Below are 12,228 nucleotides of genomic sequence, written 5' to 3'. Positions count from 1 at the left end.
CAGGCCCCCTTCTTTGAAGGAGGGGGCAAGTGTACGCATAGCCCAGGTGTTCCATATTTCACATAGGGAAATACAGTCATTCGAGTGCTGCAGGAATGCTTGCTGTTTGTGAAGTTACAGACTAACACAGCTACCCTTTGAAACTGTACTTCGTAAGTCATTGAAGTGGCATGATCAGGCCCAAGGCCACCAGAAACTGAAGTTGGATTTTTTTTTTTTTTTGGTAAAGGGCTAGATAGGATTACTTTGAGAAAGACAGAGCTGGCTGTCAAGTGAAAAAAAATAATACCACTGCCCCATCCTCCACCCAAACAGTAAATTAATAAATAAATAAAAACTAAAAAGTGCAACCACTGCAAGTGGTACAGAAACACAGGAGATGAAGAAATCCAAAAGTAATCCAAAAGCCCCTACCAAGGAGGAAAACCTAGCCTAAAAAAGTGGTTTATAAACATAAACTGTCTTTTTTGCAATTAAGCTGAGAAGTAATTTTGTATATAGTACACTGTATTTCTCTCAAGCCATACTTACACTATTTTCGCAGTATCTTCACAGAAATCTATACACAAGGTGACTGGCTTTGTGCAGTACAATCTAAACTTTTTCGCTCTATATGGGAGTTGCATAAATTGTTCCACTGCAAGTCGAATGCTTAACAAAGAAAAAAGTTTTCAACATAATTAGGTGTAGCAACCTGATACCAAAATCTCTATTGTCTACACATGGTAGGCCACAGCAGCACTCCCATGTCCCACCCTGCCACAGCTGGCAACAGTTCTCTGGGAGCATAGTGGATTGATTTAAACCAAACCAACTCAAATCACCAATTTTAATCATGATTTAAACTGAAAACAAAAACAGGAAACCTTGATTGAAATCACCAGACTAAGCCATGTTTTGTATTTGGACTTTAGTTATTTCCAAAAGAAAGCTGAATCTAATTAGTGGGCAACCGTTAAAACATGTTTATTTGTAAGTAAACATAGCCTTTATACACTAAGCTCTTGTTTAACCGCTATTTGATCAACCATCAGGTTGAAGACCCTGTGTAACTTACAGCCAAGCAGCTCTGGTCAGTGGACACCAGGCAAGAGCAGAGAGAGCGAGCACAGGAACCTGCAGGCTGCACTCACATGCAGTAGGGAGGGATGCAGGGCTAACATTCTAAGGAGACTGCCCATGTAGGAGACAAAAAAGCAGTCCAGTAGCACTTCAAAGACTAACAAAATAATGAATTAAGTGATGAGCTTTCGTGGGACAGACCCATTTCTTCAGCTCATAGCCACCCCAGAACAGATTCAATATTTAAAGCACAGAGAACCAAAAATAGTAATCAAGGTTGACAAATCAGAAAAATTATCATCAAGGTGAGCAGAGGGGCAGAAGAAGGGCTGGGGGGGAGTCAAGAATTACAGTTGGCAATTTTCTGGCCCATTATCAGGATTCTTGTACATACTCTGCTTTATCTAATTCTTTACTCTCCCCCACACACACACTTCTTCTGCCCCTCTGCTTTCTGATTTTATGATAATTTTTCTGATTTGTCAACCTTGATTACTATTTTTGGTTCCCTGGGCCTTAAATATTGAGTCTATTCTGGTATGGCTAAGAACTGAACAAGTGGGTCTGTCCCACGAAAGCTCACCACCTAATAAATTATTTTGTTAGTCTGTAAAGTGCTACTGGACTGCTTTTTTTGTTTTGACAGTATACAATAAGGTCTCAGAGTACACAAATTCAGAGTAGGCAACCCCGCTCTTACACCTCTGACCCTGAACACCACCCCCCACGCCAGGTTTAAACCACCTGCAAGCAGCTCTGGTTCAAGGTGCCCCACGCAGCTCCAGCGCAACCCCCCTGCCAGCTCGCAATCTGGCTGTCTCCCCTCCCCCAAACCCCGCAACTCTGTGCAGCTCCAGTGTGACCCCCACCGCCCACTTACCAGCTGCCCCCCCCGCCCCACACAGCTCCAGTGCAACCCCCCCGCCAGCTCATGAGCTGCCTGCCCACACAGCTCTGGTGCAACCCCTCTGTCAGCTCACAAGCTGCCCGCCACTACCCCCCACGCAGCTCCAGTGCAACACCCCCGTCACCTCATGAGCTGCCTGCCCACACAGCTCTGGTGCAACCCCTCCACCAGCTCACAAGCTGCCCACCACTCCCCCCCGCGCAGCTCCAGTGCAACCCCCCCCCACCAGCTCATGAGTTGCGCACCCATGTGGCTCTGGTGTGACCCCCTCTGCCTGCTCAGCACCCAGGCACAGCTCTGGTTCCAGCTCAACTCGCCGCTCCCCACCCCCAGATCACCACCCCTGCTCAACTCCACCCCTCAACCCCCTGCAGCCCTAACCCATCCCAGGCTGAGACCCTCCCCGCCTGCCTCCCACAGCCCCAACCCGCCACCAGGCTTAATCCTCCCCAACCACCATCCCCAGCCTTGCATACTCTGAGACCTTACCGCATAGACTAACGTGGCTCTCTCTCTGTTACCATTAAGGAGACAGTTAATGTCAACTACAATGCAGATATTTCTTCCAAAAGATCTAGAGAGAGGATCTGCCAAGTAGGGAACAGGCAGTCAATTTTAACAACTGCCATTAACATTTGCTGAACTATCCAATCTCCAGTTTTGGGACATAGATACTGCCTCAGTGCAGCCAGCAGGCTCCTCTGCTCTCCCACCCAGCATGAGCTACTCACCCTGCCCAGAGCTACACAGCTGAGGTCATGTCGTGCAGGCAGGGATAACAGTCTTCTAATGTATATGGATGCTCCTGGAAAAAGACTGGAAACAATATTCTGCATACACTGTTTGTTTCTTAATAGCTAATCTTGTTTTTCTTTAGTGTCATGCATTGGTAGGTATTCCTCTCTATTATCCAGAATACTTAATTATTCATCAACCTCCAGGTCCCAAGGATGCTGGATATTGAAGAATTTACTAGACTGGATGTTCTTTTTTGCTAACTGGATGGATATACAACATGTATTCACATTTACTCAAGCAATTACATAGCATAACTTTAATGTACTCAGATTCTTAATTTTTACTGTATTGCACTATATTAGGCAATAGTGAATGATGTATTTCTTATTTACTATATTTTTATTTATTTTGTGTGTGTCAAGTTCTATCTGGAAGGCAATTCAATTAAAAAGTACAAAAATATTATTAATGAAATAAAATTCTCATAAATGTGCTAGATACGGAAGAAAAAATATTTACCAAAACATGTTTTGCATTTAAATCTAACTCAGTTATGTATCAAAGGAAGGAAGTACTCTCTGTAGGTTTGTAAACTGAACTGATTATTGCTAGTCACTATGTTCCTTCAAGATTTTAAATCAAAGATCTCATCCTCTCACACAACTATTATTCTGAGACTGGAAGATGAAAACAAACTCCTTATTTTTCAACTCCCAGTTGGTTACTTAACCAACTCACTGAACTGAACTAGATGAGCAAAAAAACCTATATTGTTTTAATTTAATTTAATTTTAGTTTCTAAGGCTAAAGGGAGCATGCTGCAGAGTTGTCACTCTCTTCCTTGGCAGGAGGCTTTTTCACCCAGTTTGATCCCTTTGGCACCAAAAAAGGTTCCATCCATTAATACTGGTGCATTTTCAGGCTATGTCTACATTGCACACCTCCAGCAGTGCATAGCATGTGTGTCAACTCACACTGCAATAAAAAGCAAGCTACATCCACACTCCAATCTATAGCACATACATTGGTGAAAGATTCTGGTGGGGGAAAGCCATGGAAAATGCTCTGAAACGAGGAATGGCTCTAGTCTGATAGCATGTGAAAGGTCAGCAGAGGAGAAAGACACCAGTAACTGCAAGTTGCTAATAGATTCTCTCCCTGTTTCTGAAGTCTTTCACTGCATCAGGAAAGGTTCCAGACGGATGAAAAGGGGCTGCATGCTTCCATTCTTTCATAACGTCAAGGAAAGACTCTGGCAGCTCCCTGTGCAGGGCCACCCCTAGGAAGGTACATGACCTGGGACAACCTCTCCCCACTCCACCCCGGGCTCCTTTCCCCAAGTTACAAGTAAGGGGCCCAGAACTCACTGGTAGTAGAACAGCCCAGCCCCAGCTCACTCTGCTCCCCCGACTCCCAGCTGCATTGTTCTGCTTCCGACTGCAGCTGCTGAGTGAAGGGTTGGTTCCACCCTCTCTCCCCCAGTCTCCCTCTCCAAGTGATACATCCTAGGGTACTAACAGGATGGGTCTTGGCAGTTGGGATCACTCTCCACCCTGCACATAGCAGGGAGGGAAGGAAGCAGAGTGACACGACCCCAGCTTTCTCCATTCTCTGAACCACATTGCTCTGGGAAAGGAGCTTAGTAGATGGAGCAGAACCACCTCTCACACTCACTGGAGCAGAAGCAGAGTGGTGTGGCTGGGAGCCAGTGGCATAGGTTGGGGCTGGTTTGCTCTGCTTCCCACTACTATCGGGAAGTGTGGGGGCAGGCCAAACCCTAGTTCATGGCATCGGGCGCCAGGCTCAAGGAAGGATGTTTAGGGGAAAGGTAGGGCCCCAGTCAGTGGTGAATGGGGAGAGAAGCTCCACAGGGGACACTGGCCACATGCCCCCCCTCACCCCGCCTTCTACTCTGAGTCATGCCTCCTCCACCCACTCTCTGCACCGACTGCCGTTTTCCTCTGGCAGCTGCCAGGCTCCACCTCAGGGCCACACCACTCTAGGGGAGGGGCAGGACCATCTCCTCCCTGTGCAACAGGTCCCCATTACTCTTCCAGTCCACCTTGGGCCTGGGGCAGTTGCGCCAAACCATCCTATGAAAGTTTTTCTGTGGAAGGGACAGATTCTGTCAGTGGGATGTGGCTGTGCTAAAAACAGCAGTGCAAATGTGGCAGGCATTACTTGGGTATGTGGGGAGCCCTATAGGGAACATATCCTAAGGGTTCAGGCATTTCTACGCAGCTCAGAAGGGCCTCACCATACACACTGCTATTTATACCTATGCTCTGTGGTCATGCAGAATATGGACTCTTAAGGAGTGTGCAGTGCACACATGCCCTGAGAGATATCTAGACTCTGCAGTGACCACGGTAGCACTTTATACCGCAAATAATTTTGGGGAGTTCTTAATACTAAAAATGATCCCATTATATGCCTAGCAGCATTTGCAGGACCAGACTTCAAAATTTGAACTACCATGGCTCTCTAGCTATAGTCAATTAAAAATACTGAAGAGCACTAATCTGAAAAAAGCTTCCAGCAATAATTTTGTAAATCAAAGTAATACATACTTTTTTGCTTTAACTGGAATATACTTGGCGTAATCCACAAGGAAACATTCTGCTAGGTAATAATCAGCACAGAACAGGATTGACTTAACAATTGCTCTACACCAGCATCCCAGTTCTTGACAAAAAACCACACAAACCTGGGCAAGAGGGGAAACACACATATACATCTGTGCACCAACCTAAATGTGTACAAATTACATGATTGCTTCTTGAATATAGATATACTTACAGCAAAAAGTCATTTACAAAGAGAAGAAAAGTTTTACCTCCAGCTTATACTTTTGTAGCTTATACGTAAAATACGTACGTGTTCATCCTTTAATTTAAATTGCACAAGAACATATTAAAAAGGACTGTGTGGATTTAGGGGTGTTAACCAATTAACAGATAAACGTGAGGCTTAGCAGGATGCTCACGGTTTAACTGGCCCTTGCCAATTAACTCTGTGCCAAGCTGGAGCAGCCCTAGCCATAATGGGCTGGGTGGCGTGACCTCACAGCAGTGAGAGGCCGCTGCAACCACAATGAGGCCAGGCGGCAGAACATAGGCTAAAATAATTAATTGGTTAATCTCTATTGTTTAACCGGCTCACCGTTTTAACACTCTTACCTGTAGCTACATTTTAATGAACTACTATGAAAATACAGGTTGAAACTCTCTTGTTCAGCAACATCCATTGTCTGGCAAAACCATGGATGATGTTGGACCAGACAGCCTCATCTGGCAGCTGCCTGGAGCCAGCCTGTCTGGTGGGCTAGAGCGGAGCCCCACTGGTGGCAGAGAGGCCCACCCCACCCTAGGGATCCTGGCCAGCAGCCTCTTGGCTGTAAGGACCCAGGCCAAGGTCAGGGAGCACCCTGCTGGCAGCCCTGCTGCAGAGAGTTGGCTGGTGTGGGGAGCCCCCTGGAAAATCCTGCCAGCAGCCCTATAGGCAAGAGCCAGGCCAAGGCCAGGGACCCACTTGGAGAGCCCTGTGACAGTAGGAAAACCTGCCAGCAGCGGGGAGCCCCACAGTGGCAGAGAGTGGTGCGGCATGGTGCTGCTCAGGCAGGGGTGCCCTGGGGTGGAGAGCCCCCAACCTGTTTGGGGGAGTGGCCCAGACCAGGATCAGGGAGCCCTGCTGGTAGCACTGCAGATGGGAGTCACGCTAGGGAGGCCAGCTGGGGCTGTGGATTCCCTCCAGCAGCAGGAAGCCAGTCTGGGGGCAGGGAGAAGGCAGCAACCAGGAGGGGTGACCTCCCCGATTCAGCAAATTCCCTTGTTCAGGACCATTCAGGTCCCAAGGGTGCCAGACCACAAAGGTGCAATCTGTACTTTCAGGGTAAGAAAAATTTATAAGATGTTATTCTAATGGTTAAAACTCTAATAATCCAGAATTTTCTCCTTCCCTTGCAATCTTTACGTAGCAAAGTAAACAAAAGCATTACCTGCCCTTCTTCTAATGTTAATGGCTTTACTTCCTCCACATCTCTGTTATAGAACTGATTGATTTCAGTCTGAAGTTTTTTATATTCCATTTCACTGTCTATGAAAGGCCCAGATCCTTTTATAATGACCCAAAAGCAACCTGGATCTTCAATCTAATCAAAAGGGGAAGCATAATTAAAATAACAGAAAAGATAACAAGAAAAGCAAGTAGTTTCAGGTGTTTAATGTAAAAAACACAACTAAAAGACATATTTCCAGGAACAAAAATCTGAGCAACACATACACAATTTCAAAGGTAAAATGGTCGTAATGTTCAAATCTACAGCCCCTTTTCATCTTGAGAGGCAGTGGTTGGCAGTGGTTAGCAGTGGCAGTGAGGATCTATGGGCAGTGTTTGAGTCTGCAGCTTCTCTGGTGGCTTATCTGTTCAATATTGGATTTGCACATGATTGCAATGTTGCTGGATATTCAATATTGGATTTGCACATGATTGCAATGAAAAAAGTTTAAAACATTAGTGCTTCTATTGGCTTAAAAAGTCAAGAAAACTTCAGACATTTACACTGTCTGCTATTAAAAGGTGAATGGAAAAAAATCTGGTAAAGTATTTAGTATGAAAAAAACAGTACTTATACATTTAAATAAGACATACTACACTCTTGGATTAGCAAAGTGTGGGTCACCAAAATTCAGCTATCTTGCCAGGAACAAATTTTGCTTGTCTTTCAAGAGGCGGCATTCCAGGGTTTCCAATTCGGAAACACACAGAAGATAGCAGGTGTTTCCACTGCCGGAAGTGAGCAGAAAGTTTAAAAAAGATTATTTAATATTTTAAACTAACAGAATACACAAATTGGGGTTCAAGAAAGTTTACAGACATCATATTTTGCAACAGATTCCCGGCAAATTCCATGGGATAGTAAGTATGCCTATTTTATAATGGTTGAAAAATACAGAGCTACAAAAACAAATGATTCACCCATCACGTTTCCTCATAAAACTACCCTGATGTGATCATTATGTGGCATATCTTGAAGAAGGAGTAGTTTACAGGAACCCTTTATAAGCTTCTCCAAAAGATTAGAGGTTGTGTTGGTTAATCAGGTGGATGTGAATCCCAGTGCAATGAGACCAGGACTAATGTGATCCCAGCATGCATAGACAAAGATGCTGTTTTTACCTCGGTACAGTAAACTCTTTCATAACTAGCATTCTGTCACCTGGAACTCTCAAATAACCGGCATTTTAACCACAAGTAAATTTTAGCTACATTTTCCTCAAGTACAGTATAGTGAAAGTAAATGCAAATAAATGCAGTATAAGCTTACAGTGTACAACAGGACTGTTTTTGGTAAATAAGTACTCTGCATATATTCGTTTCTTAAAATCTAATCTCGTTTTTCTTTAGTCTTATGCATTGACAGGTATACCTCTCTATTATCTAGAATATTTGAATATCCAGCAACTTCCCGGTCCTGGGGCTGACAGATATGAAAACTTACTGTATTTGGCATTCATACTCCTACTTCTGGATTACACTCTATAATTTGTTATGCAGAGACTATATATTTAATAATGGGCTCTTAGCTCTAGCAAAGAAAGGTGTAACAGATTCTAACGATTGGACATGAGTCAACAGTGTGATGAGTCAACATGAGTCAACATTGTGATGCTGTTGCAAAAAAAGCAAACATGATTTTGGGATGCATTAACGGGTCTGTTGTGAACAAGTCACAAGAAGTCATTCTTCTGCTCTACTCTGCGCTGGTTAGGCCCCCGTTGGAGTATTGTGTCTAGCTCTGGGCGCCACACTTCAAGAAAGATGTGGACAAATTGGAAAGGGTCCAGAAAAGAGCAACAAGAATGATTAAAGGTCTAGAGAACATGACCTATGAAGAAAGTCTGAAAGAATTGGGCTTCTTTAGTTTGGAAAAAAGAAGATTAAGGGGGGACATGATAGTGGTTTTCAGATATCTAAAAGGGTGTCATAAGGAGGAGAGAGAAAACTTGTTCTTCTTGGCCTCTGAGGATAGAGCAAGAAGCAATGGGCTTAAACTTCAGCAAGAAAGGTTTAGGTTGGACATTAAGAACAAGTTCCCAACTGTCAGGGTGGTCAAACACTGGAATAAATTGCCTAGGGAGGTTGTGAAATCTCTGTCTCCGGAGATATTTAAGAAAACGTTAGATAAGTGTCTATCAGGGATGGTCTAGACAGTACTTGGTTCTGCCATGAGGGCAGGGGGCTGGACATGATGACCTCTCAAGGTACCTTCCAGTCCTAGCATTCTAGGAGTCTATGACACTGAGCAACACAAATTCAGACTGGAAATAAGGTGTAAATTTTTAACAGTGAGATTAATTAACAATTCGAACAAATTACCAAAGGGCCTGGAAGACTCTCCATCACTGATAATTTTTAAATCAAGACCAAATGCTATTGTAAAAGATACATGCTCACAATTATTTTAATAGCGTACAGCCTGGACTAAACTGCTGAGAAAACAGAATTTAAGCCTATATTCTCCATTTATAAAACATTAGCTTCCTGTCTACATTTTAGAAGCCATTTTATATAATAGAAGCCATTTCATGTTTCTTATTTCTGCACTTACACAACAGCTTGGACTTTTTCTTACCTATTTGGGAATGGCAGGAAGAATGAGTTCAGTGGAATGTGTTAATGAACTGTTTGGAGTGGGAGCTCTTACTCCCTGGTACCTGTTCCTCCTTGCTGATAACAGTTTTCTCTCTGAAAATGATTAATGCTTCTCTGACTAAATGCCTCTGAAGTTGGACTTGTTTGTGTAAGGGTATAAAATACCAGATTTAGCTGAATCAAGCAGCCTTGCTGGACCTGGTTTTACTGGTGTCCAGTTTGGCTCAGCTGGTGCCTTATTGCTCAGTAAAGCTTTTTGTTAGCTGCCTAAACATAGAGAAGTCATTTGCTTCAACAACATGATTAGAATCATCTAGAGATAAGTCTGAAACACAAGGCCAGACGATAAAGCATGGGTCAAGTCCCATTTCTACTGCTTCTTGCCTCCCTCATGAGTATGAGGTGTTCTCCTTCTGGAGCTGGAAAAGCAAGCTTAACTGTTCTACTATTCTATGAAGAACTAAATTAATTTAAAGAAATGCTGTTTCCACACTAGCATTAATCTGACCTTTCAAATTCTTACTTGGCATTATGCTGCATCAGAAGGTCGACACAAGAATGTCAACCTTAGCACTCCTTAAAAAAAAAATCGACCTAATGGTATTTGCAGTGAAGACAGTCACATTGTAAAAATCAAGGTAAGTGACTTAAAATTGACTTTATGCTATAGTGTAGACAAAGCCATAGAAGCAGTGGAAGGACAATGCAGACATATGAGTCACTTCATTTTTCACACTGTAATAACAGGGCTTATTTATACCTGGCCCTGCAGATTTCCAAGACCAGCATCTGATGAAGTGAGCCTGTGCTCACGAAAGCTCATGCTCAAAACTTTTCTGTTAGTCTATAAGGTGCCACAGGACCCTTCGTTGCTGATCCAAAATTACTGTAACTAACATTTCTCTATTTGTATATTATGTATATATGTAAAAGAACCTTGTGTGTATTCAATATTACTATCTCCCTTGTTGCTTCTATAGAGATTCATATAATAAAACGAGAAAAAAAGTTAGACTATTAAAATATCAGTGCAAATGAAGACTGCTAGAGGAAATTCAGGAGCAGATAAGTATCTGAAACTACATTTAACTTTTTAAAAATATTTCAACTTGACCATATGCCTGGAAGGCTTAGCCAAAAAAGAATGAACAATACTGGATGCTCTTTTCCTGTCTATAAATGTTTCCTGTGTTCTACTATATATACAAGCTCTTCACAATACTCAGATTTCTTTTAAAACAAATCAATATACCTTCAATATCAAGACTTCAATCATTTTTATCCACTTCTGTGATGCTGAAATGAGAGGTAAAAGATAAATAAGTGTTTAACTATTAATTTTATAGAAATCTTACAAATTCCAAAGTTATAACTGCAGTGATACTATTCATATCTAAAGACCCTACAGGATTTAAAAAGGCCTACATAATTGGCTTTTTTTTTTAAATCAAAAATATTTAGCTTGACATTAGATTTGCAAACACAGCCTTTACAAACTCTCTTTTCTTAGACACTTTATTTGAAACCTAATTAAAACTAATTACCCAATACATAACTGATATCTGAAACACACAACTTATTGTGATCACGTATCTCATACCCCTATATCCAAACTGAAGAGGAAAATTCTGCTGAACCACAGGGCACCTGAAGATTAATTATCTAAGTATAGGACTAGGCAAGAAGCCACATGGGGTGAAATTCTCTCTTCACTGAAGTAAATGGCCTTTTGATCTTAATAGTACCCAAGAGTGAAATACTGACTGTATTCCTACTGCTGGTATTATGCACCAGTGTTTCCAAATTTTATTTGGCCACAAAACCCTTTCAAACACGGAACCCCTAGTAACAGTCACATATGGAGCTGCAAAAGTAGACCAGAAGGATAATAATAAACGAATGCTAAACAAGGTCATGAAATCATCATTTAGTTTTAACTGCACATTTTAAAACATAAAATCATATTAACTTGTACAAAAGTAATTGTGTACAAATTCAGTTACCAAATCACTACTTCAAGAGCCGTGATGCATGTAAATACAATACAGTCCTTAATAAATAATGCAAAACCACACTTTTTGTAACCCTCGCTTTAAGAACAGCGCACACACAATAATTTGTACCTTTGGGAAATTTAAATTACTTTCACCCCTTGATTGGAGATCATAGGGGGACAAGAGAAACACTGCACCTGGAGATAGACTCTTAAACACGAGGGAACAACGTCCGGATCAAACCTCCACACAGACACACCCCACATCCGCAGACTTAACGACTCTCAGCCCCAAAACCACCCCAGGCTAACCCTGCCCCAGCCCCAGGCCCAAACCCGCCCAAATACCTCACCCAGCATGGCAAATGGACGTACCTCTGCTTCTCCGACGCTAGAGTGCCAGGGGCCTGACGCAGGACGACGCAGGACCCATCTGACCGCCCCCTCCCTACCGGCGGCGGCCGGGTACTGACCGTCAGGTGGTCGCAGAGAAGAGGCGCGGCGGGAGTTCGGGGGGCGGGGAGGAAGCCGCGGAACTGAACACCAGTTGGGGAACACTGGATTAGGTCATCATCATGGTCCCTTTTGCCCTTGACAGTCTCTTTGCAAACTTGGACAAGTCAATCCCATTCTAACTTCCACCCACTCAAATAAGGGGAACTGTAGACACTCATTAGCACAAGGTGAGTGTGTGGTGGGGGAGAATCATGCCATAAACCTCTTTTCCTCACCTGTCCTGTCCGTAAAAAGTCATGTTTCCTCCATTTTGTAAATCATTTGGAGATCAGTGCAAATACAGATTATGAATAAATTGCAGTGAACAAGGAGATCAAACAAGTTGAAAGTGTTTGTCTTTACTTTTCATTTATACTCC

At 43.0% G+C, this 12,228-nt stretch overlaps 1 protein-coding gene across 5 annotated transcripts in view; it reads right to left on the bottom strand.

The window, feature by feature from the left end:
• Window positions 1–11,767, bottom strand: part of TDRD12 (tudor domain containing 12) — a 139,290-nt gene extending 127,523 nt beyond the window's left edge. For 3 of the 5 annotated variants that reach the window (XR_012647420.1, XM_075008303.1, XM_075008299.1), the window contains exons 1-5: window positions 11,708–11,726; window positions 10,614–10,657; window positions 6,705–6,857; window positions 5,278–5,414; window positions 532–651 (exon numbers count right to left, since the gene is read on the bottom strand). Coding sequence is in view for 4 of the 5 variants with exons in the window: in XM_075008303.1 (XP_074864404.1) it covers window positions 532–651; window positions 5,278–5,414; window positions 6,705–6,857; window positions 10,614–10,657; window positions 11,708–11,714 (461 nt within the window). In the remaining variant the exon portion in view is untranslated. The other 2 variants (XM_075008300.1, XM_075008302.1) reach the window with 2 other exon arrangements.
• Between the last annotated feature and the right edge of the window lie 461 nt (window positions 11,768–12,228).

This window comes from Carettochelys insculpta, chromosome 14, assembly GCF_033958435.1.
Source record: "Carettochelys insculpta isolate YL-2023 chromosome 14, ASM3395843v1, whole genome shotgun sequence".
Lineage (NCBI taxonomy): Eukaryota > Metazoa > Chordata > Testudines > Carettochelyidae > Carettochelys > Carettochelys insculpta.
The sequence above is the reverse complement of the archived record's forward strand: the minus strand, read 5'-3'. Positions and strand labels throughout refer to the sequence as shown.